We start from the raw sequence: 25,637 nt of genomic DNA, 5'->3' as shown, positions 1-25,637 counted from the left end.
GGCAAAGCACCGGAGATGTTTTCTGTCGGAGCCGGGATATACTTAGCCTTTCCTCTTGACTGGAATGAATTCCTCTCCGATAATAAACAGTAAACACCGTTACACACATGCTAGTAGCTGTCCTTGAACTGACATCAGAGACTGTCGGTAAGATGAAGTTTGAATGATGGAGTGGTGACGGGATGGACTCGGCAACCTCTGAAGGAATTTATGAGTGAGCATCTGTGAATATACAGTGTCTGCCTGTGTGGACGCCAGTGTACAGTCAGACTGTTATTCCTGCTATGTAGAGCATTTTCATCACCATTGTAAAAGCTTAAAATGATAAAAGAATGATCCCAGTCACATCCACACAGTGAAGCATACAGCTTATTCATTAAATACTGGTATCGGATCGGTACCAGATAGGCTTGTTTCACAAATTATGATGAATTCTTATCATTTATGCTAGTTTTTGTTTTGTTATTTAAAGTCTTCAGACAGTTAATAGCCAGAATACCTCAGTTTTGTAATATTGTTTTGAATTTTGTCTCAGTCCAGTATTTGCACAGCATATTAACTATTAAAAAAACACACATAATGTAATGGAAGTGAAGGCAAGAGACATTTATTCCTCAGAATTGTCAAGGCAGTGTAAAATGCAAAACAAAAACTGTCCCTGAGAGAAGAGACTGGTACAATAAGGCAGAGGTTAAGTCCCAGCACAAAGAGAGGGATGAGGTATATCTTAAAACAACAATGTAAGACATAAAGGAGTAGTGTAAGACAAACATTCTGGCCAAACCAGAAACCACAAAAGCCTTTGGTACACGAAAAAGGAAGAACACATCAAACAATTCCCTGGCAGTGTTACAAATCAAAACCGCCAACAGGTTCTGGTTCTGACCATAATTGTGCTGTGGTTTTATGCCCTAGATAACAAGTGAAACCGATTCAGAAAGGCACATAAAGTCTGTTAAACTGGAATGTGAACAATCAGAAACATGCTGGCATTAGTCTTATCATAAATAACATTAAAACAATATGATAAATACACAAGATCATTTTTCCACCCACCACATTTCCTCTCAGTATTTACTGTGTTGACAGTGAAAACAATATTTCCCACAGTTAGAATGGAGAGCTTCATCGACTGAGCAATAAAAGAATGCTACTTACTTGTTTTTGAGATGAATCAAAACTAGTATTCTTCTGAAAAACTATTAGATTCAGCAGGTAGATCAATAAGAATAAGATGAGCTGAAACATAAATTACAGTAAAACGAGTTCTTGACTAAAATTACCCGTAATGCTATATTTACAGTACAGACATTTTCAATAGCCCGACATGTCAAAAACAAACCCTGCTTTTTTTTGTTGTTGAAACTATTCTGCATGTACAACTATTATCTTTGGTAAGTGGCAGTGTACTGAGAATAGACACATTCTCACAATAATGCATTGCTTCAGTTTTCTGATATTTCATTTTTGATTCATGTGCAAAAACTGTCTGACACATTGGGCAACACAAACCACAAACATACCTGTCTAAATATAGTTGACTTTCCTTCTCAGACAAAACCAAATGATACAATAATGAAAACTTAGTTATTCAATAACTTATCCAGTTTAAGGCTTTTCCCGACTCTCTAAAAACAGCACTATGTGGCCCCAGTACCTGAATAACAGTCCCAACAGAAGGCACATTTAATATTTAATAGAACAAATAGAGGCGGGCACTCAACGGGTAAACTGAGGTGTAACTTCCTCATCTGTTTCTAGAAATAACATTTAACCCAAATGAAAAAAGAAATCCTACAAATATTGATATAATAAATATAAAGTTTCCCATAATTTACAACATGACAAATAAGGCTGTGTTTACCATATACACAATTTTTTTTTTTTTTCTCCAGTCAAGACTCATGTGCAAGATCTTTGATGATAGATCTTTGATGATACATCTTTATCTATATCCTTATGATATAGGACACTTGTGTGTGTATACATTACGTCCCCAGAGTGTCATTTATTTTACGTTTTGTCTTTGGATAATCAGGTCAGTACCTTGCAGCCGGTAGTGCATATCATCATGAGTCAGCGACATGCTGCACAGATGTATCTTCATTTGTAATAACACACAGTCAATGGCATTCATCGACCAGTACCCTCATAGTAGTCAACAGTAAATCCAGTGACATAAACTCTGAGCATATCAGTAGTATCTCCTTAGCAACCGTTGTCACTGCTGACACTTGTAAGTTGCTTTTTTCACAGAGCTGAAGTGAATGAATACAAATCCTATGTCACCCTCTCCGTCGGTCAGCAGGTATTACAGTTATGCAGCAGGAATCAGGCTCCGGCCTTAAAGTGCTCTGGTTGCCGTGGTTGTAACCGTGGCCACCGTGGTCATGGTGCAGCGGGCAGGTGACAAGGTCATCTGTGGCTGGGCTTCATTCGCCGGTTCCACATGCCACGTTTGGAGTGAAAGTAGTGGAAGAAGTTCCTCATGTAGATCCGCTCCACTTCCAGTCCTCCCTTGAGAATCCTGGAGCAGAGATTGTTTACGAACATTTCATTTAGTTGTGGTCACAAACTTTTTAAAAGGAACAGCGTTTCGCATTTTGGTAGATCTATTAGCAGAAATGGAAAATAATATTCCTAACTATGTTTTGATGAGTGTATAAATCACCTGAAACTAAGAATTGTTGTGTTTTCGTTAACTTAGAATGAGTCCTTCATATCTACTTAGGGAGCGGGTCCTCTTCATGAAATCCGCATTTTGCTCCGCCATGTTTCTACGGTAGCCCAGAATGGATAAACCAAACACTGGCTCTAGAGAGAGCCTTTCACATTTTTACGTTACCTGAAGGCCACCGTAGTTCTCAACACGCTTGTGAAACTGTGGTAACGTCAGAAATAGAGTGCAGAACTGTGATACGGCCAGCCGCCGTCTGACTTCCGTTGCTCCTAAAGTAGGGTTATTTTGGTAAGGATGGCCTCTGAGCGAGGCGAACAGCGTTACTATGGTTTTGCACTCGGCGGCTCACATTACCGCAGTCTTGGAAAGGGAATAGTGAGTGGAGGGGTACTCAGTATCTGCAACCACACCACTAGATGTCACTAAATCCTGCACACTGTACCGTTAAACCACAGTATTGATATCGAGTGAAACAATAGATCTACGCTCAATCAAAACAGGTATGAAATGTTTTATGTTGCAATTAAAAAAAGAAGTGGGCTACTTGTTTAAATGTATTTCTTTTGTTCTGTTCAAAATCAAACATATGACATATTCAGCACCTTATTTCTACTTATTTTTTGGTTATGATACGTTCGACTGCGCAATCTAAAAATGCATATGATGTAAATGTCGCCGTATTTTTTCATGTGCTGAAACGTTATTAGAAATAGGCAGTCACCTAAATGTATTTTAAAAGAAAAGGTAGGCCAATGAATCTTTTGGCAGTATTCGCTGGTCCTTAAGGCGCCCACTTAAGTATGGAATCCACTGCTTCAGGGAAATAATAAACAACCCAAGTACTCTCACACTGTAATATATCATCTGCCTGTCATGTTCAATGCCTTCCGGCAGTTATTTTGTAATAACAAGAAAACTCTATCAGGAACATGCATTAACTTGTTGCACTTGGTGCATACAAGTTGAGAGACCATCATCACTGACAGTAACAGACACATGTTAGTGAGTAGCAACAGCTATTTAAAATGTTTCTTACATTTTTTTTTCTATAGTTAAATGAAAACAAAAATAACAAATACAGGAAATCAATTAAAAAAACAAACTGTGAGTAACAAACAAGTCTCTACCCATTAACTGACTGATTTATAAAGCGAGGACAAACCTGTCGAGGAGCTCCCAGTCTTCTCCTCCCCAGCGGTCTTTATATTCTCTGGTGTTCATTCCTCCCACTGCGACCAGATCTGACTTATAGATCCCCAGCAGGCCAAAGCCATTGACCTCCCAATTACCTGCAACACAGATGGTGTGGCCACATTTTCATTCAAATGTAAAGGTAAAGATTTTAGCAACAAATTCTCATTCCTGACAACAATCAATAAATCAAATGCCCTGACAAAAAAAAGAAAAATATCCCGCATCTGTGGCTGTCACAGGATTGTAAAAAGCCTTATTTAATTCGGTCAGAATGTAATGATTGGACGGGCTACCTGTCTGTCTGTCTACCTACCTGTGCGCACTCTGCCAAGGCAGAGTCTTCCTCAAGCTGCTAGCGTGACAGCTGTGAATAGCAACAATAGCCATGTTCGTTGTTTAAGTTCATAATGATAATTTTGAGTGGCTTTGGAGGGAGGCCTGAAGCGACGGACACAAAAAACAAAAGGAGGGGAGCCTTGATGCAGAAAAGTGAGAATGTTTACAGTAATCCACATATATTACTGCATAAATAGAAATGTGCAGGCAAAAAGAACACAAAAAGGCTTAAAATGGCAGCTAATCTGGTTAAACCAAACTAGCCAATGTTTCTTTCTGCATTAAATGGCTCCTTTCCTTTTTTTAAATTTTTTATCTTAGACTAAATTACAGCACCGTCTTCTCTCTTGTGTCTTCACTGTCTGTCTCCCACCTTGATGTACATCCAAAAGGGGTCCTACACTCACTTAGACAACTAATTAAACAAATTCTCATCTTCTTAGTCCCGTTAAAGAACTCGAAATTACGGTATTTTGGAGTAAATTACAACGTTGTTCTAAGATTAAAACTCCATTAAAAGACTGACTCCACTTCTGATAAAAATGACTCAAGTGGTAAAGTTTTAATGCAACAACAAAAATATTGGTATTATATTTTGGCTAAAGGAAATACATTCAAATTGATTTCATTTTTTTTCTAATTTACAACCTTCAAAAGGAACCATGGTTACATGAAAAAAGACTAAAGATGGGTGTAAATGTGTCTACCTCTGGCGTCTAATGGCGTAGCCCCGCACTCCAGCCTCATGACTATTGGAGCAAACGCCATGTATCCCTCCACACAGTTCTTCCTGATGGTGTCGATGATGGCAGGAGGGAAGTGGAGGTGGAGGTCACAAAGAAACACAATGCTGTGGCTATCCTGAGGGAGAATGATAAAATAGATTTATTATTACTGGTCTATATTCACAAATCTATCACTTCATCTTGAGTGATGTTGCAATACTCACAGTTAGAAGGTCGACACCGGCCTGCAGACCAGCAGAACGCTCAAAGTTTCCGCTCAGCTTCACATACTCGTACCTGATAAATTCCACAGGCATAACTATAGTACATACATATACTGTATATACACTATGTGTGATGAGCTTTAATAAGTTCAGATTCAGCAAATTCAAGCAAAACAAACACACACACACACCTGGGTAGTGAAGATTTCTGTAGAGCCTTCCTCACATCCATGTCACTGCTGTTGTAGTCAATCATGATGAGATTGAAGTTGGTGTCTTTGGTTTCTCTGAACAGATGTTCCATGTTTGCAATCATCTGCTGCACCCAGCGAGCCTGGTTCTTCACTGAGAATCGCACAGACAAATGATCAGTTATTTAGGTAGTGCATAAATAGACATACAGGGAAAAAATATCAAGAAATGGGCATCATCACAGTGAACAGATGCTCCCCAAAAAAAATATTTACTGCGTAGTAACTATGACATTTGGTTTTCATCAACTTTTGTCAAATATTACATCTGATGAAGATAAAATGTAATGATAAACTTTATCTGTATAGCACCTTTCATACAAGAAATGCCGCTCAATGTGCTTTATAATAAGGAAATGACATGCACTGAGTGCTTCACATGAAAATAGAGATTGAATGCCATAATTAAAAGGAAAATAAGATTGTAAATAAGACCCACATGATAATAATAGTAAGGAATAAAGTTTAAAAATAGAATAAGATTGTAGAAACTCATTGCTGTACTCTTGTACTCAAATCCGTGTGCAGCCTGTCCTCTTCACTTGCAGCCAAGTGATGATTTGATGTGACGATATATGATACTTGATTGATTGATTGAGTGACGTCAGTTTGAAGCGTATCCTGATTCATCCACGTGGGTCAACCAAACTATTTAATATATTCCCTCCTTTTGTCTGGTAAGATCACCTGATGAAGGTTTGTGTACCAACACATTGTTATTATTAAATATATCTGACTGCAAGTGAAGAGGACAGGAGAGGAGAGCGGGATTCTTTCTGTTCTATATTGTCGACCTAAGGTCTTCTCCTATGCACCTGTCGGCCTACAGGTGTGCATAAATTCTGCTCTTTAATACAAGTTGCAGTTTACATCCATGTCTGTCCAAAATGTCATCACTACATCATTTTATCCTTTTAGAAATTTGTATGAAATTGTCATAATTAGCATCTGAATTCAGGCGTTCCTGAGATATCGCGCTCAGAAGAATGGTACGGACGGACATCCCAAAGACATAATAAAAACAACCACACAGAAAAAGGATTATAAACTGCATTTACGTATCCTTCTAGAATCCGGGTTACGATGTTGACATGAATACATCAATATGTCATTACTGAGGTAAAGAAAAAACCCTCTGTGTACTGTTATTTAAGCATCAGTGTCAGATTTACATTATCATGGTATTAGATTGAAATCAACAGTCATGTTATCACAGTAGGCCTTCTTTTCTGACATTTAAGATCTCGTCCCAGGAGGACTGTTCTGGTTCCAACACATTTCGGAGACGGGCTGCTATGGATCCCTCCCAAAAAGTGTTTTTCAAAAAGTCCATTGATATCTGAGTCTTTATACAGCTTTGAATCTGACACCGATGGCTACATAATGGGACAAAAAAACATATCGGGGGGGGCCTTTCTTTCTTTGAGTAATAAAATATTCACAAGTGGTTGAGACAGGCCCATCAATGTCAATATTACACCCTCTACAGAAGCCAAAAAGCAGCACAGCACAGGACAAAGGAACCAAAGCAGTTGGTAAATGTAATGAGCATGGTTAAAGGTGGACGTACCCGGTACTATGAAGTGGACGGTGGCGGCAGGATTCCAGCGGAAGCCCACCGGGTTACACAGCACCAGCTGAGGTTTCAGGTTTTGGTTATTGAAGTCCTCAATGCTTTGTTTGCTCTGGCGAGTCAGAGTGTAGATGTAGTGCGACAGGCGCACCAGCTGGCTGTTTACATCCTTCAGCTCCAGCTCCAGAAAGTAGCGGCTGCCATGGATCCCGTCGGAGCGCTTCACCACGTTAATCACACGCACCAATGTAAACTGCCTGCAAGAACGGAGAGAATTTAAAAAAACAAAACGCGGTGAAATGTGCTTTAAAACAATTATGTAATCTATGCACATGATTGTACTCACTATATAATTATATCGGAGGTGTGATTGACTCCAAGATGTGACATACTCATTCAAAAAATACAGCAAAACCATGAAAGAAAACCCAGAGGATCTTTTAACATAGCTGTTTTTTTTCTTTAATAGCTTTTCAATGCTCACGACCAACATGCCAGCATTCATTTATCAGTTAGGTTGGTGGTTCCCAACCTACAGTATGGGTCGGGCCCCATTTGTCATGGAGAAGCTAAAAGGAGAAGCTAAATGATAAAGCAAATCAAATAGCTAATAGGAGATGGAAACGCAGCTGGGAAATGGAAATGCAAACGGAAAAAGGAAGTTGCCCCTTTTAAATAAAATCTGTATTCTTAATTCAATTTGTGAATCCAGTTATTTATTTCTCTTTTTAAACTGCGTTTTTCAAATAGATTTCTAAATTCTATTATTTATTTATGAATTCATTAATGTATTTTTAAATAATGTACTTATTGACTGTTTAATGTTTTTTTTTTGCAAATCCTGTTTTAATTTGAACTATTTATTGATGGATTAATATTTAATTTGTAAATTATTTAATAATTCCTCTTTTTATTGCCCATTAAAATATCAAATAATAAATTACTTTGTAATTTAGTCTATTTATTTATAGATTAATAAACTAATTTATTAATGCAAATTTTTGTTGTACAATTAGTTATTAATTAATGAAATGTTTCTGTGGCACTTGTGGTCCTCCATACATCACGCAGTCCCAAGATAAATCTGAGCTGTTGCAAGATGATAAACAAAGACAAAACTGGCTATTTTTTTCCAGGCTTCTCACTAATCTTTATGTCTTTTCCACTGAAATACTGTATAGTTTATCTCTTTAGGTCAGTAAAAAGTTTCAATTAAAAATTTGAGGAGGCGAGTTTGCAACCACGACCAGAGAATTACTTTTTACCCATGTTAGATCTCTCATTATGGAAAAACTCATTAAAATGAAGATGATTCCTGTCAGAAATGCATCTCATGATTCATATGATGCACAGTTATGGGTGCATATACACAAATACAGAACTTACCCTGGGTGCTTTTTGTAGAGTTGGTCCATGAAAGCTTTGACTATGGGCAGAGCGTCCCTGGAGTGGAGGAGCAGGTTGCCTAAGACGCCGCAGCTCAGGTTGATCCGATCTGTCCGCTGTGCCTGAAGGTCCAGGTGGCTAACCTGGAATGTCTGGCTCCATTTGACCTCAGTGTCAAACACCAGCGCAGGTTCGTCATCATAAGGCCCACCATCAAAGCCTTGATCATAGTCTCCCTCTTTTCCCCACAGAGAGTTTATCTTGGTGTCTCTCCAGCTCTCAGCCTGGTTGTAAACCTCGTCTTCCTTTCCCTCTTGGTCCTCCACTTTCGTATCCGACTTGTCCAATTTGTCGTTAGCCATCATCTTTGTATTATTTTCCAGACCCTGTAGAGGCATTTTCATCTTTATCACCTTATTCCTGCGGTGTCTGGCATCTATGTCCCACTGATTTAGCCTATCCCCAAGTTGGTCCAGGTCTCTCTGGGCAGGGATAAAACGCTTTGTGGTGGGTAGCTGGAGCTCCATTTCTCTGATTACAAACCTCTGCTCCTCGGCCTTGTCAGGCAGAGCAGCATCCCTCTCCAAGGGTTGAAGCTTTGAGTCTTTGAGTCTCTGGATTTGGGTTTGGTTCATTTTACGGTACCTCTGCCTACGATGCTGTTTAGAATTGAGCTGCTGTGACGGGACTGCTGGTCCTTCCTTTGCTTTAAGCTGCTCGCTGTCCACTGGTTTCAGTGGATTTGGTCTCACAGCGGTCTCTACTGATTTGAGTTTTTGTTTCTTTGCTGGTCTCAACTTTCTCTTTGGTTTTATCTGCTCTGCTTTTTTAACCCGACCCTCTAGCTTCGACTCTTTCCGGTTCTGTTGCAGGGCCGGGTGATGTATTGAGGTTTGTGATGACTGCAGACGCTCAGCTGGTTTCTGTGGCTCTGGCGGAGGCTTTGGGAATTTCCCCTGCGACTCATCTACGTGCATTGTTGTGTCAGAGGTGTTCTTCAGCATGTTGTTAGTTTCTTGCACGACTAAGGAGAAGAGTTTGCGCCTGTTTCTCTTTGCATAATCATCATAATCATCCCCATAGTCTTGAAAAAGTTTGTTATCCACCTGGGCAGGCTTGGCCTTCTTTTCTCTTTTATAGGGTTCATCGGCAAACTTCTCATAATTTTTTGTGCTTTTCATATCAGGACTATCTAGTTTCATGTATTTGGAGAAACCCAACCTGAAGACAGGAGGACAAAACACACAATTATGCAAAGATTTAGAAGAAGTTAATCAGCCTGATGTTATGTTAGGATCACAAATTAGTTTTCAGATAGGACTCTCTCTCTCTCAAAAATAAAACAAAACCTTCTCATCTTCTGCTGTGAAGATTCTCAGTAGATTGAAGGATCCAGCACCCTCTGCTGGTGATACTGTAAACCTTACAACCATTTACATTACTACATTTACAACATCAATCATTTTTTATTTAAAAACAAAATATTGTATCTTGAACACTTTGCTAATATATATAGTATGTTACTGCACACGTTGCTAATGGATACAACAGGTTTTTCTATGTTTATATATTAGAATTGTAATGTTAGTTGTAGTAGTCGGGTATATTTATAGTGTATTCCCATAGTATTTATAATGTGTATTCTATGGATATATTTATCTAGTGTTGATATGTATATTTTATTTTCAGTTCCAGTGCATTGCCTGGATAACCTGCTGCTGTAACACAATCATTTCCCAATTTGGGATCAATAATGTACATCCATCCAATATCTATCCATCTAACCTACTTCTGCTCTGTCCTGCTGCATGTCCATTTAGTATAGAATGTCACAATAAGTGTTACTACATGTGGATCTATTATGTTTTTGTCATGTTTATCCCCGGTGTCTTACCTCTTCACGCTTTCGGGGTAGAAGCAGCTGTTCTCAGTGTCCATGTGTGTGAGTCGGGTGTAGTCGTTGGGGTAGATGAAGGACAAGTGGACCTGCGGAGATGAAATGAAATGACGTGCCGTTAAAGCTACGAGACCTTGCTGATCAATCATGAGATCTCTTATAATAAGGTTACTCCGACCTCCGTCCACAGGGGTCAAACAGGTGTGTGCAGAGTTGAGATAAGAACAGAACATCCTGTATCATGTGCTTTTTTGGATGTATACCAGATTTCAGAATTGATGTGAAGTGAGGTGGATATTCAAATAATTTCAAAACTAAAATAGTTCAATATTTTGGGATATGAGCTTTTTTTCTTTCTCGCCCAGGTGAGAAGATCAACACCACTCTCATATCAGTCTGTTACATATACTTAGGTTAACATAACGATTGGAAACATGGGGAAACAGCTAGCCTGGCTCTGTCCAAAGGTTAAACAATATTCCAATTATCTTCTTAATGTCACTAATTAACACGTTATATCTTTTCTTTTGTTTAATCTTTAAAGTGTAGAAACATCATGTGGTCTCACAAGGGTTATGTGCAGGACACGCCTGGATTACAGTGCTTTTACATACCTAAATAGAAAACTGTAGACCGTCTACACTGCAGACAGTACAGAACTCAGCTGCCAGGCTTTTAAAAGGGACAGTGTGTAGGATTTGGTGGCATCTAGTGGTGTGGTTGCATATTGCAACCAACTGAGTACAAATCCGTGGTAACGCCGTTCGCCTTGCTCAGAGGCCATCCTTACCATAATAACACTACTTTAGGAGCAACGGAAGTCAGACAGCTCACATTACCGCAGTTTCACAAGCGTGTCAGAGAACTACGGTGGCCTTCAGGTAACGTAAAAACGCCAAAGGCTCTCTCTAGAGCCAGTGTTAGTTGGTCCGTTCTGGGCTACTGTAGAGCAACATGGCGGACTCTGTGAAGAGGACCCGCTCCCTATGTAGATATAAAGGGCTCATTCTAAGCTAATGAAAACACAACTTTCTTAGTTTCAGGTGATTATACACTAAACATAGTTATTAATATTGTATTTAATTTCTGCTAATAGATCCCCCAAAATATTACACACTGTTGCTTTAACCTGAGTAAACAGGTTTGAACGCATAACCTCTGTTTTAGCCTCCTTACACCTGCTTCCAGTACGTTTTAGAATAGATTTCAAGGTTCTTTTAATTACTTACAAAAGGACAAAATGGTCTGACCTCAATATATCTCAGATCTTGAGATCCTTTGAGGTGCCTTCTATCTGTTCCAGTCTGTCTGCTGAAGATGAATGGAGACAGAGCTTTTGAGAAAAGAGCCCCGAGGCTCTGAAACACTTTACCTGAGAAAATAAGGCAGGCTGAGTCGGTGGCTTCTTTTAAATAAAGCTCAACACGTATTTTTATCGCACTGCCTCATTTTTTTATTCTGTTTTATGGGTTTTACTATTTTAATTAGTAGGTTGCACTTTTAGTACTTTTGTGAAGCACTTTCTAACTTTGTTTCAATCAGTGCTATATGAATAAAGATATTATTATTATTATTATTTCTTAGCTGGCAGCGACATCCTGGAGTCTTGTTGTCACTAGGAGGTTGCTAGGCAACCAGCACTAGCACCAGACTTCAGGAAGTCAGCACAAAGTGATGCGTGCAGCGTGTCCTACCTTTAAATTGGTCCTCAGAGGACATTATGAACGCTGGCATAATTTAGACTCCTCAAACAATGCTCAGCACAACAACAGGAACACATTTAAAAACAAAATAAGAGAGGGCCATAAAAGATGGAAAAAGCTTCCTGTGACACTCTAAAGCATCATAAACATGAAAAAATGTTTCCTCAGTGCTATAATAACTCTGTATTCAGGACCTCTGAAGAATAATGTGGACTGGAGCTCAACCAGTAGAAATGTTTATGAAATAATCCGACTATATAAATACATACAAACTGCAGTCCTTGATAGCGCCCGACAGGAAAGTCTTTTATTGTGTAGATTGGTTTGTATGAGCAGTCGGGCAGGACACCTTGTAGGAACTTGCTGTTTATCAAAGGCACTGCAAACAAACACATTGCACAGATTTGAGATAAGATTACTATGTGCATTCGGTAGGAGGAAATGGCAGGCAATGGATGATTTATCTGCTGTGTGGCGAAGAAATAGTGCAACAGAGAGACGTCTCACCGTGGTAAAGAGCGTCTCGCGGGTCCTCCCTCAGCATGTCTGCGTTGGCGTTCTGCTGTTTTGTGAGGGTTTGCTGGTGGCTTGCAGCCATCTGTGGTATGTGTGCTGTGTCACCCATTAACAACGCAGACTCATCTGTGAGACGAAGCCACGTAACATTAGAATAAGTGCTGACTTGACTTGAGCATCCTTGCAGAATAATGAAGGCAAACGGTTTTGGATTATGAAACACTGTGTGATGGAGATTCACCCTGAGCTCTAGACTACTACAGATTCACTGAGGGATGTATTTTTTAAGCAGCAGGAATGATGTGTGTACTTACTAACATAGAGGGAGATGTGAGTGTTATCAATAACCTTGAACCTAAGGCCTTGGTCAAGGAGCTGCCACTGTGTGAAAACAAACACAAACAACTGCATGTCTCTTCCGCTTTACTCCTCACATTGCACATGAAAATGAGCACAGACGTGACCATGAGAGTTGGAACCAATGAAATGAGACAAAGAAAGGAGGAGGGGACATTTTCTATGACTGCTGAGTCCAACTACTTACTGCAACCTCCACATGGTCCGTCCCTCTGTCGTCTTGCTTGTGGATAACTTCAAAGAAGTACTTCCTCTGAGCAGACAGCCTGTCACACAGTAACAGTTCACATTCAGTACTACAATAAAGTCACATCAGACAACCTATACTGAAGAAGAAATGCAGTCAAGTGGCTTTAAGTGCGGGATCTGTGGAGGTCCTGGTTGGCTTCGCTGCTCTCGCATTTATTCCCCATTAAAAGTTTTTTGGAGAAGTTTTTCCTTATCTGAACCGAGGGCAGAGGTTGTCATATGATGTACAGATTGTAAAGCCCCTTGAGGCAAATTTGATTTATTGGGCTATATAAATAAACTTGACTTGACTAAATAAAAAGCTGCAGCAGCTCCCACGCTCAGATAAAAATCTGTACATCTGTAACAGTAGGCACACTAGGCATGTACATACGTGTTGATCATAATTGCTGATATTTACATTTACTCTTGCTGGTGTCAACTCACCAGACTCATCTGCACTATGTACTAGTAGCCTACACAATTTCCTGTCTAGTTATGGTAAACCACCCCCACACTGTAACAATACTTTCCAGTATGTTCTCAATGTTTCTCTGAGCCAGAAATGTTAGTGTAATTTTAGTTTTTACTGTACATGAAACTCTAGGTTGGATTCCCAGACGGGGCCTATACATTTTTACATAGAAATGCTTGTGTTTGGGTTCTTAGATTAGAGGTGCTTACGTTTAGGCATTGGTTTGATTTGATTAAAGGGGTAATGCTGCAATTTAGTTTTACACTTCTATAAAAAAGTAGGGGACTTTTGAAAAAAAATTGGCAATATTGGTAAAGCAGAGGCTGCGATACCCTGACTTTTAGTCCTTAGTATGGATCAAGCACCTACAAATTTATTTAACTAAAGTTAGGACATGTTTGGATTATTTTTACTGAGAGATTTTGGTCTGTGTTGTTTTAAGCGCCCTTCTCATGGGGTTGAAGTGGAAGGGTGACAAAGGACAAAAGTGAAATCCCATAACAATATTTTATTGTTTATGTTGCTTATAGGGCTTCAACGAGCGATTATTCTCTTGACGATTAATCTGTCGATTACTTTCTTCATTAATCGATTAGTTGTTTGGTCTATAAAATGTCAGAAAATGGTGAAAAATGTGGATCAGTGTTTCCCAAAGCCCAAGAAGACTTCCTCAAATGTCTTGTTTTGTCCACAACTCAAAGATATTCAGTTTACTGTCATAGAGGAGTAATGAAACCAGAAAATATTCACATTTAAGTAGCTGTAATCAGAGAATTTTGACTATTTTCTTAAAATAACTCAAACCGATTAATCGATTATCAAAATAATTGGTGATTAGTTTAGTAGTTGACAACTAATCGATTAATCGTTGCAGCTCTAGTTGCTCACCCACACAATCCTGATGTAGCATTCATGTTATGGAGAAATACTTAAGATAGGGCTCCAACAACTGAGGACAGAGAGAGTCTCTGAACTGGGTAAATAACTGTACTATACACACACACAGTACAATACTGTATGTTCATTTGCTCACATTGTTGCCGTTAACTGTTGATTTGACGATAAAATCTAGTCTGGTGTGAACTTACCAAACTGGTTTGGAGACCTGACTGGCATACTTCTCAAACTCGCCCGGCGCTGACCATTCTGCGCCAGTCTAGACAAAGACAGACGCCCACATTTAAACAAATATTACAGGCAGTATTGAGGTATGAGGAAATTACACACTGCCACTTGAGAAGAGGACAGACACACTTACCTTCCCAACCCATGCCAGTAACTGCACGTTGAGGGGAGAGTCATCTGTGCTGAGCCACAACTCAGAGTTGTCGCCAGAGCTCACAGCAAACACAAACTCTCCTGAGAAACGAGGAGAAAAAAGGAGATAAAGAGGCAGATTGAGGGAGAGATAGAGGGAGATATATGTGCATTGTGTGCAGCATGTACTCGGTGTAGTAGCAGACAGGAACTAGATAAAAAGTACACATTGTACCGTCAGCATATGGATGTAGATAACCAAATATCCTGAGCCCGTAGTTGGTCCAATGAGGATAGACGGCCAGCTTCTGCACTGTAGTCCTGGACTGAAAGAGACAGGAAAGGGAAACACAGAGAATCAGCCATGATGTTTACTCAAAGTGAGACTACATCGTGAGTCCAGGGACATGAGGATCTAGCACGTGGATGTAGAATGCACCTCTGAGTGAAAACAACCATGTGTGTTTGACCGCGCTTGTGTCAGAGTGTGTGAAGGGATGTCTTTGCACCATGAATGTCTGCACAAAATTTCATGGCAATCCATCCAATAGTTGCTGAGATATTTCAGTCTGGAGCAAAGTGGTGGGCCGACCGGCATTACCATCCCTAGAGCCATGTTGCTAGTCTGGCTAAGAGTGTAAATGATCAATTAAACATAATTAATGTGTACTCAGAAGAGGAGGGTTTAACTCACATGAGGATACAGCGGGTAGTGCGGGTTCCTGTAGAGGTCAGCTGTAGAACCGCCACACCAGTCCTCAAAGCCGTGCAGATTGGCCTGGCCCTTGTACTGCAGGAAGTAAGGAAAGAGTGAGGACAACGCTGGGAACACACTGGTGTTTGTGCTGCAGTCAGTCAGCAGTGGGACAATTAACCATCTGGCCTCAGTACTTGGCAAACTACAAGCAACAAATACAGACTTCCTTAGATACCACTTGACAATACAATGACGGGACTACTGTTTCAGCTGTCACCCGACTCCGACTATCCACCCCACTTCCTATGTGCAGACAAGTCTTATTTAAAGAGCTGGTTTACTCAAATTATAAAACATTACCTCTGGTGGTATCCAGCCATGCATAAAGTTTGGGTTTTATTTATTTGCTCAGGTTTTAAAATACCTGACTCCACCTCTCTTCTATGGAGGTGAATACAATTTCATCTGTGGTGCTCAAAGCTTTATCAAACTACATAAAAAATACAATTTATCTTCACAGAAACCTATTGATCTAAAATAATCCACAGATGTGATTGTGATGGGTTTTTTTTTATGTAATGTTTCAGTGTTTTGAACACCACTTTGAATTAGGGTGGAGGCAAAATCCTCAAATATCTAACAATCTCTGCAAATGATAAAACCAAAACTATCTGCATAGCTGGACAAGTCAAGTGAGTAATTGTGTTTCATGTGTTATTTGGGTAAGCTGATCCTTTAAAGCTGCACTAGGTAGAAATGTAGAAAAATAAGATTTTAAAAAGTTATTTTTATAAAACGCTCACTATATCCTGATAGTAGTGCATGAGACAGGTAATCTGAAAAAAAAATCATGTGCCTCTGCGTCCTCCGGTGCTCCTAATGGCATCTGCAAGATTTCACAGACCGGAGGAAAACAACCAATCAGAGCCAAGCTGGAGCCAATTCGTTTCCTTGAATGGGTTCTTAGTTATGCCTGAAATAAGGTCTGTGTTAACACAACCGATTCGTTCTACGACATAAAATACATCAATAAATATCCCACTCGTGAATTTTGTGTTTTAAAAAAAGGTAGTTGCTAACAAGTGGCTGAATGAGAGAACAAAACGTCATCACACCGACTCGCCCGCCTTTACTCGTTGTGTATACTCGCACTCACGCTTTTTACTTCTGGCGATTGCATTCACACTTAAAAAATCATAAAAGTGGTGTTCATTTGTGGCGATTATCAACCATCTCGGAAAACAATCTGGGTATACGGTATATTATCAGTTACAATGGCCCAAGTAAGTACAACAGAATTATTAGTTATATCACTAAAGCTTGTTAGTTTACATGTTAGCAGCACTAGCATATTAAATTAACTACAAACTGAAAAATAACACCAGCTGTGAGCTTTTAATATAATGTCCTATGATTATAACATGTACTGTAGGTGCACGACAGAGCAGCCAGACTATGACCTATGAAACACAGGTGGAAGGGGAGGGAAGAGGAGAGGGGTGGATCACAGTAATGGTGTGACAATGGAAACCGCTGTTAAATTGCTCTTCCCCGCCTCCAGTAGATTCAATGAAAGCCTGTAGGAAACACTGGCACGTAAATGAAGAAGCAGTCGGCCCAGATGTCCTGTAAACAAACACCTCTGTGACATCTGCCAAAGAGGCCATGTTATCTGATCTGTGTGTGCCGATTGCAGCACAGAGGCAGAACGATGCAGGTAAGCCTCAGTATTACCAGTCCGGTAGTTCATCAAATTTCATTAGTGGTCAAGCTAAACGCTCTGCTGTCATCAGCACAGTCGGTTAAATGTTAGCGTGACCCGGCCTCTGTGGTTAGGCTGTAAAATAATGACTTCACAGGCTCAGTGCTGCTTGTAATCATTTAACAAGCCTCTCTCCCTCTGTTTTCATGTCTCTGATCAAAGGCCACTTGACTGGGAGTCTGAGGAGCTCATTTGCTGTCAAACTCATTCTTATTTAATTTCAACCGTGGCTCTGTGGCACCTTTTTCTCTTTCCTTCCCTTCCAATCAGCAGAGTGCTACATCTGGGAAAGTTGTGACATTTAATGGACTTCTTAACTGTTATTGTTACATCCCCCTTCAGTTACAGCTTTTTCACAATTGTGAGGAATTTAAGCTTTTCTTTGACTCACGTCATTGTAAATGGAATATCTTTGGGTTTTGGAGCGTTAGTTGGACAAAACAAGAAATTTAAAGACGACATCATGGACTAGTATTTTTCACTACTTTTTGACTTTTTATAGACCAAACAATTGATCAATTAATTGAGAACATTTTCATTGGCAGATGAATCAATAATTGCAGAACAACTTTTCTGAAAATTAAAGTGAAAAAAACAAACATTAATAGATTAAACAAACAGATGGTAATGGGTGTTTTTGGCTAATTCAATGAATTAAAAACACAAAAATACTTTATCACGTTTGTGCAATAATGAAGTCAATTCAGTACTCCCCTAAAATAGAATTTTTACAGATATTACAGGGATAAAAACCTGAAATAAACAGTGCAAACAAAAATTAGAGACCATCTTGTGATGGGATCGCACCAGCTGCAATGCCAAATTGGGCCAGGGGCTTTAAGTGAGGGGGCCAATGACCCGTTCCCCATTTCCTACCTCCCTACTTCAAGTACCCTTGCTTGCACCACACCCATTTTCAGACTCAACTACATGCCTGTAAAGTTTCATGACTGCATCTTGCAAGGTTTAGCACTTTGACAGCTCGTTAAACAACAGGCTAGACAATTCATCTTAGTTCGTAAACAAGATCCAACCAACGACTCAGAGGGCACCCACACAAACACGATCACTGGGACTATTACAATGCTAATGCAAGTTTGCAAACACTGAGCCAGACACAGCAACAGCTTCCCCCAAACATGAAACATGAGGTGCAAGCAACTGGCCGAAGCACAGGGCTGCTTAATATAGTGGAAACATGATGACAGAGCAATGGAAGCTACTGAAGCAGACTCTGCGACAGGAAAACATACTGTATACAGAGGCAAATGCTCTGAGGTGGGAGGGAATTGGGCAGGCCTGGGCAGGTTACTCAGAGTTCAAAAGAGGTGAGACAGTGTTTAAGCATGTGGGGACTGGGGAGACACAAACACACACACACCTCTGGTTTCCAGGTTTGTGGAGTGTAGCTGGACCTCCAAGCGTCTGAATTCCCCACAGAGCCTGAATCCTCCACAGAGTCTGCTAGATGGTCCTTTCTGACCTGAAAAACACACATAAGAAAGTCTTAGCTTGGTTTCCTCCACCCCTCCCTGCACAAACACACACCCTGGCATAATTATATATTCCAATGCCGTGTCCTTACCCCTTGGTCAAACAGGTCTCTCCACCAGCTGCTGCCGTTAACGTCAGTATTCATACCTGAGGGAGTGGGTGAAAACAATCAGCTGACAGGCAAATATGCATTGACTGTGCATAGATGAGCAACACTGTCACAAGGTTCCTTCTGCTGATTTGAAAGAAATGTGTGATTTCCCCAGCAGGTGAAACAGGTAGTTTTTCTTGTATTTGCATTCTGCTGACTCTGCATTCAAATAAAATGTATTTTAATCCAGAGATAGCGTGTGGCTCGATCTGCTTCTTATGGTTGTTGGATAGGGAAAATCAGTTAATTTACAGAGACAGTGTGTGTGGAGAAGCAAACATGTACATGTATGAATGACAAACTCTTGTAATTGGTAAAGGAACAGTGTGTAGCATTTCAGGGGATCTATAAGAAGAAATGGAATATAAAATTCATAGCTATGTTTTCATTTGTGTATAGTTACCTGAAATTAAGAATTGTGTTTTCGTTAGCTTAGAATGAGCCTTTTCATATCTACATAGGGAGCGGGTCCCATCGATGTATTAAGAGAACTGGATACAGCGTTGGAGGCCGGCTCCCGTTCATGCCTATGAGAGTTGCTCAGTGGCGCATGAAGCCAAAATGGCTTGACTTCCGAGTGATAAAGTACCCGGATCATCCGGCGATCTTCCGCAGAGCAGGCGCAGTAGCGTTTCCTTTAACTCCGCCTCCCAGCTCTCGCTCCAGCCTCGGTCCGGGTCTCATTCACATGAATGGAGGAAGGGAAATAACTCTGGATTCGGCTCTTAGTGCATTTTACAACTTTTAGGATCTAATGATTTAAACAAGGGCTATTCAAGTGTTCATACTGAGAAGTTGATTTACCTCAAACAAAATTATCCGCCAATTTACGGACGTCTTTTTCCCAATTAAAGTCTATGGGAAAAAAGTATTTTTGGGCCCAATGGTATCACGTGACGGACACAGAAGTTGTAGTACCAGCCACTAGGAAAATTTGCTTCACAGCCCAACGCTCTTCCTGGGGGCTTGGCGGGTCGTCTTCACGCAGACGCCTTTCTTGTTTTTTACGTTACCTGGAGGCCACCGTAGTTCTCTGACACACTTGTGAAACTACGGTAACGTGATCTGCAGAGTGCAAAACCGTGGTATCGCCAGCCGCCGTCTGTCCATTGCTCCTAAAGTAGTGTTATTATGGTACGGATGGCCACGTTACTGCAGTCTGAGAAAGGGAGGAGTGAGCGGAGGGGTACTCAGTTGGTTGCAATCTGCAAACTCACCACTTGATGCCGCTAAGTCCTACACACTGAACCTTTAAGCCAAATCTCAAAGAGTGCTGCCGAAAACATGGCACAGACAACGTTCTGCATCGAAAAAACAACCACTCCTGCCAAATGACTTAAACTATGTAGGCCACCATCACATCCAATCTGTCATAAATCTAGCTCACTTGATGCTTCATAGCACATGTACTCTAGGTGTTGCCAGATTTACAGTTTTTCTTATACATGCTATTTAATCCATTTCTTGTGGGCTTGTGTTGCACAAACAATGCAGCCCAGTGTCCCAAAGGAGTCCCACCCACTCCCCGTTCCAATTCAACGCTGATGACCACTGAATGGTAACTCATCTTACTCACAGCCTTCAATGAGCTGCTATTATACGGCACTCCTGTGTTGGAAAACATCTCCGGCGCTCGGATGCAGAGCAGATGCAGAAATATTATTCCTTCATCTTTCAAAATTATAGGGTGTTTTTTTAAAAAGGAGGTGACTTGTTTGTTTGATCTAGTTGTGATATGTTTTTTTTCCATGTGCTTGTGGTGTCAGTGAGTGAATTGGGTTTACTGTGCCTGTGGACTCGTCCTCTGTCATTACCACAAGGGTGGAGCTCTCCAAACACACACCCTTGAGACATGTGGTACAATTTTGGCAACATGCATAATTCTAGAGTTGCGTTAAGAAAAGCAAGAGAGGAATATTTTTATCTGCATCTGCTCTCATCCAGTCTTCCTACTTAGACTTCTTTTGTTGCCCTTTTTATCACAATATTCACCACAGCACTGACGATGCATTCGTTTAATTCTTTTGTATTCATTCTGTCATCACATTCAATCATTTCAAAAATGCCTGTCGGTGCTTTGTTTGGTTAAACTCAAATAGTTGCAGGGCTTTACTGCCTTTCAGCCTTCATATAGAGCACACCAAGTACATCTAAACAACAAAGAGACTTGAGGTTTTGCATGAGGCTGTTGTATTAATGTGACTATATTCCAGGTGTGGCACAGCTACTCTCTTGACGCAGCCAAATGTGTTCCTACTGGACAATTTGTTAGCGTTACATTTAGACAACCACTGTTGCAGTTGATTTCAGGTGAGAGACTATGTAAAACTTACAGTTGAGTTCGTCAAAACATGCAGTGTACATAGTCAAACATATTATATATTTATACCCAGTTATGAGGAAGTAGTACATATCATTAACTCTGCTACAACTTGTTCTTCTTTACCATAGGATTATTGAAAAAATGTGGGCGAAGTGACCAGTAGAGAGGATCACCACATTAAAGAAAATCACCCGCCCACACAGGCAGCCATTTCTCCTTCGGGACATTTATTAACTGCAGCACTTCATACGTTATCTATGTTTCTTAAGTGCCCGTGTGACCTACATGTGGGAAAAACAAGCCGTCCCTTAAAGACCCGTATCTGCAGAGCCGAGCCTACTCCTGTGGTAACCTGCGCCAACAGTCTTAATCTTTCAGTTTCTTCTCTGCAATTTGTAGGTGATGAAGCTCTGCTGCACAGGACGAAACCGGAGCAATAAATATCTGCAGCGAGAACGCTTCAAGGTTTTTAGTTAGGACACACTGAGGCCAAGAGGTTTTTAATAAAGACTGTGAACTTTGTTCTTTTTCTTTCGATACTCTGAGGCGCCCTATACTGTAGTTTTAAGATTGGACATGAACGGATGTATTTACTTTCATTCTCCTTTTTAGTTTTGTGCCTTATTTTTATATAAAGGTTCACACAGGCTGGTTGCAGGATACTGGTGTGTTTGCACAAGCTAAAGTAGAACAATGAGCTAAACAGTTAGTAGTTAGTCCAGTGGTGACGGTGAAAAGATGACGCGCTTATGAACAGTAATGCTTAAAGTGTTTTTTGTAAATATGATATCCAACCTTGCATACCTGAATATTGGTTTAGGGGAATCAGATCTTTGATTTTCTGGTTTAAACGCTTGTTGGCGAGTGTCAATAATCAGAGCTTGTGTGTAAATATGTCTTCATACTTTATGATGTTCTGAGAATCATTCTTCTACTGCACATTTAGATCATCGCATTGCTCTTTCGGCTCTGTTTTGGAGGCTATATGGGGTCCTTCCCTCGACAGAAGTCCCACTGTGTCGAGGGGGCTACAGCCCAGGAATGTGTCGATAGGCGAGCCCTGTAATGTAGGAAGTCTTAGGCATGTGTTTACACGCCAGGCTTTGTTCAAAGTGTGCATTTCATGTGTGGTTTCTTCTCTCTTGTGTGGCAGACACCAACCTGACTAGTTTTCATCTCCATCCATTCCATGTGGTGGTGACACCCTGACGCTATACTTGGGTGTGAGTGGAACACAACAGATGGTAAGCTGCCTGAGGCGTAAATAGTGTAAAAGGCAGGAAGTTTGATTAGACAAGACTTCCCTTTCAGTGTAAAAAACCTGCCATCTGACCTCCCCATCCCCCCTTTAACTATTTTTCTTGCTCCAAAACACACACACACTGCTCCATCTCTTTAAATTTCTGTTGTCTCACCTGCGGTAGGCTCATGTTTCCTGTGCAAATGCATCAGCCTGATTCATGAAAAGTAAACGTAGGTGTAAAAATACATTCATGTTAATGCTCACGTAGAGACTTCTACAGAACATCTGTGGTACTTCATATTGCATTAACAGTTTTCCTTAAACATATTCTACTTGAATTAGTATAATAATAGTATGTGTGTATGTAATTTCAAATAGACCACTTTATTGTCCTTGTCTACACCACAGCACCAGCATTAAACAAAGGTGTTGTGTCAGAGAGGTCATTTATGAAGCTGCACACTTTGTTGTGTGGCAATGAACTGCTTTTCGTTGTGTTTTTTTAAGATTGTTTCTAAATATGGAGTGGCACCAAAGTGGACAAAATATCAGAAACACTAACTTTGAATAGTAATGCTTCAACTATTCAACACCACTAAAAGGACAGCTTAAAACAGCTTATATACAGCAGAAACAGTTTTTTAAAGCTTGTCACCTGTCAAAGACAATTTTTGGAACAGTAATGCAAACAGCACTTTATTATGAACATTAATGCACTTTTCTCTGCTGTTAAACACGACTGCTAATTGTGTGTATGACTGCAAATTGTGTGAAATTGTGTCTGAAACGTTTGTGGCGGTACCGAGTTCCCCAGACTTTAGTTGTTCAGCCAGAAGACTGAAAAACAGTTCCCATCCACATAATAATATAGAATAAAATGCCTTCTTAATAATAATAATGAACAAATGCCTCTTCGATAATGAACAAATGCCTCTATAATAACAAACAATTAAGGAAACTGAAATATTGGTTTGGCTTTTCCTTTTACCCTCCTTTAAAGTTTTCCCAAATAAAATACACTAAAAGAAATGGGTATAAAGGGTTTCATTGAAAATCAACAAATGAATAGAATACAAAAATACAGCCTGCAGGCGTTAGGCTATTGTAAGGCAAGCCAGCTGTTGCACAAATAGCACCTAATCCACCCAGTGCAGGTAACCCAATTGGTTGGCACTTAACTTGTTTCCCCAACTAGGAGAGTCAACACTCTCAACAAACAAAACACAAAGATCACAGAATCCCAAAAGGGCCCAAAACAGACCAGAGTTTCTGGTAAAGCTGATAACACATGTTGCATTGAGTGAAGGAGAGATCAGAATGACCCTGGGTGTGCAGTTTCCCTCCTCTTTTAAGCCCTACAGAAAGGGCGTCGTTACACCCTGATTGGCCAAGAGGGGAATGCACCAAGCTGCTCTCAACTATCATTTAAGAGCCAGTCCCCCACCCTGCGCAACAGGTGAACTGAATAACCCTCTAATCACTCAGCAACTCAACCAAAAAAACACCAGGGAAAAGGGAAACAGCAAGCACCAGAGAATTGGCAGCTGCCACACGTTTACTTATTTTATTTTATTTTTTTATTTTTGGGTATTGTTAATTTTAATACTTATTATTTTATCCTTCTTAATGCACTGACAGGAGCTGGGAGAAACAATATTTCTTTTCCTTCTGTTTATTTAAATAATCTGTGAAATGACAATAAACTGAATCTTGAAGATGACCTTTTATTTTTACTGCAGCCTAATCCCTCTGCAAGCTTATTGCACCTTTGTTTTACATGCTCACTTGGCTGTTCAGTTGTACGTTAATAAGATCCAGTCTAAATGATCACTTAAACAAAAGTTTGAAAGGACCAACACCACTATAAAAGGACAGCTTCAAAGATGAGCCAAGACTTGCAACTATAAGTGAGGAAGTTGTTTTGGAAGTTGCACAATTTTACCTATATAGCTTCCTTATATTTTACTGCAGCCTAATAATCCCTCTGCAAGCTTTTTTTACATGCTCACTTTCCATTATCAGGCTGTTCAGTTGCATGTTAATCAGATCTAAATGATCACTTAAACAAAAAGTTTGAAAGGACAAACACCACTATAAAAGATGAGCCAAGCAAATGAGTGAAGACTTGCAACTATAAGTGAGGAAGTTGTTTTGGAAGTTGCACAAATTTTACCTACATTTTTACTGCAGCCTAATCCCTCTGCAAGCTTATTGCACCTTTTTTTTACATGCTTACTTTCCATTATCAGGCTGTTCAGTTGCATGTTGATCAGATCCAGTCTAAATGATCACTTCAACAAAAAGTTTGAAAGGACCAACACCACTATAAAAGGACAGCTTCAAAGATGAGCCAAGCAAATGAGTGAAGACTTGCAACTTTAAGTGAGGAAGTTGCACAATGTTTACCTATATAACTGCCTTATATTTTTACTGCAGCCTAATCCCTCTGCAAGCTTATTGCATGTTTTTTTTACATGCTCACTTGGCTGTTCAGTTGCATGTTAATCAGATCTAAATGATCACTTTGATCACGTTTAAAAGGACAAACACTTGTTGAGTAAGAAGACCCTTCATAACGGGGACTGTACAGCACACACAGACTTACTTGCATCACTGCTCCATGCTGTTGTAGTAACCATCTCATGGTAGACGGCCGCCAGTCCGAGCAGCAGAATCAACCCGAACAGCAGATGTTTGCTGTGACGCCTCAGCTTCTTCACGGGGAAAAACGCAGCAAACATCTTCTTCTTGGTTGGCTCTCTCAGCTCTCAGGAGAAAAAGCTCCTCTCTAGAGTTTCTAGAGACTTTGTTTGTGTTTGTCACCACCAGGCTGAGGGAGAACCGCCTCCACCGTGAGCCCAGTCTCACTGCCTGCCTGCCTGCCTGCCTGCCTGCGGGTGCTCTCAATAGGTGCTCCTCTCAATAGGTGCTCCTCTCAATAGGTGCTCCTCTCAATAGGTGCTCCTCTCAATAGGTGCTCCTCTCAATAGGTGCTCCTCTCATGGGTGCTCCTCTCATCCCGCGAAAAAAACCCGGCATGAACCTGAGGAGGTCGCCGGTAATCTAGTAGCAACTCTAACTAAACCATCCTGAATTTCTCGTCCATCCAGTCCGAGAAGTCAGTCCACACGAAGCCGCACAAAGAATCTCAGAACCCGTTATACG

General features: G+C 40.4%; 1 protein-coding gene across 1 annotated transcript; it reads right to left on the bottom strand.

Annotated features, from left to right (window-relative positions):
• Nucleotides 1-591: 591 nt before the first annotated feature.
• b4galnt3b (beta-1,4-N-acetyl-galactosaminyl transferase 3b) lies at nucleotides 592-25,412 on the bottom strand. Its single transcript, XM_074633123.1, has 19 exons — nucleotides 25,078-25,412; nucleotides 18,847-18,902; nucleotides 18,643-18,744; nucleotides 15,497-15,592; nucleotides 15,038-15,128; nucleotides 14,804-14,904; nucleotides 14,634-14,701; nucleotides 13,030-13,108; nucleotides 12,800-12,866; nucleotides 12,477-12,611; nucleotides 12,239-12,348; nucleotides 10,264-10,355; nucleotides 8,370-9,590; nucleotides 6,981-7,240; nucleotides 5,351-5,504; nucleotides 5,160-5,232; nucleotides 4,918-5,071; nucleotides 3,843-3,969; nucleotides 592-2,527 (listed from the first exon to the last, which is right to left on the bottom strand). Exons 1-19 carry the CDS (start codon nucleotides 25,211-25,213, stop codon nucleotides 2,416-2,418), a joined length of 3,234 nt encoding a protein of 1,077 aa, XP_074489224.1. The 5' UTR covers nucleotides 25,214-25,412; the 3' UTR covers nucleotides 592-2,415.
• Nucleotides 25,413-25,637: the final 225 nt, after the last annotated feature.

Source organism: Sebastes fasciatus, chromosome 4 (assembly GCF_043250625.1).
Source record: "Sebastes fasciatus isolate fSebFas1 chromosome 4, fSebFas1.pri, whole genome shotgun sequence".
In the NCBI taxonomy this organism is placed as follows: domain Eukaryota; kingdom Metazoa; phylum Chordata; class Actinopteri; order Perciformes; family Sebastidae; genus Sebastes; species Sebastes fasciatus.
Note: the sequence above shows the minus strand (reverse complement) of the source record. Positions and strands in the feature narration are given on the sequence as shown.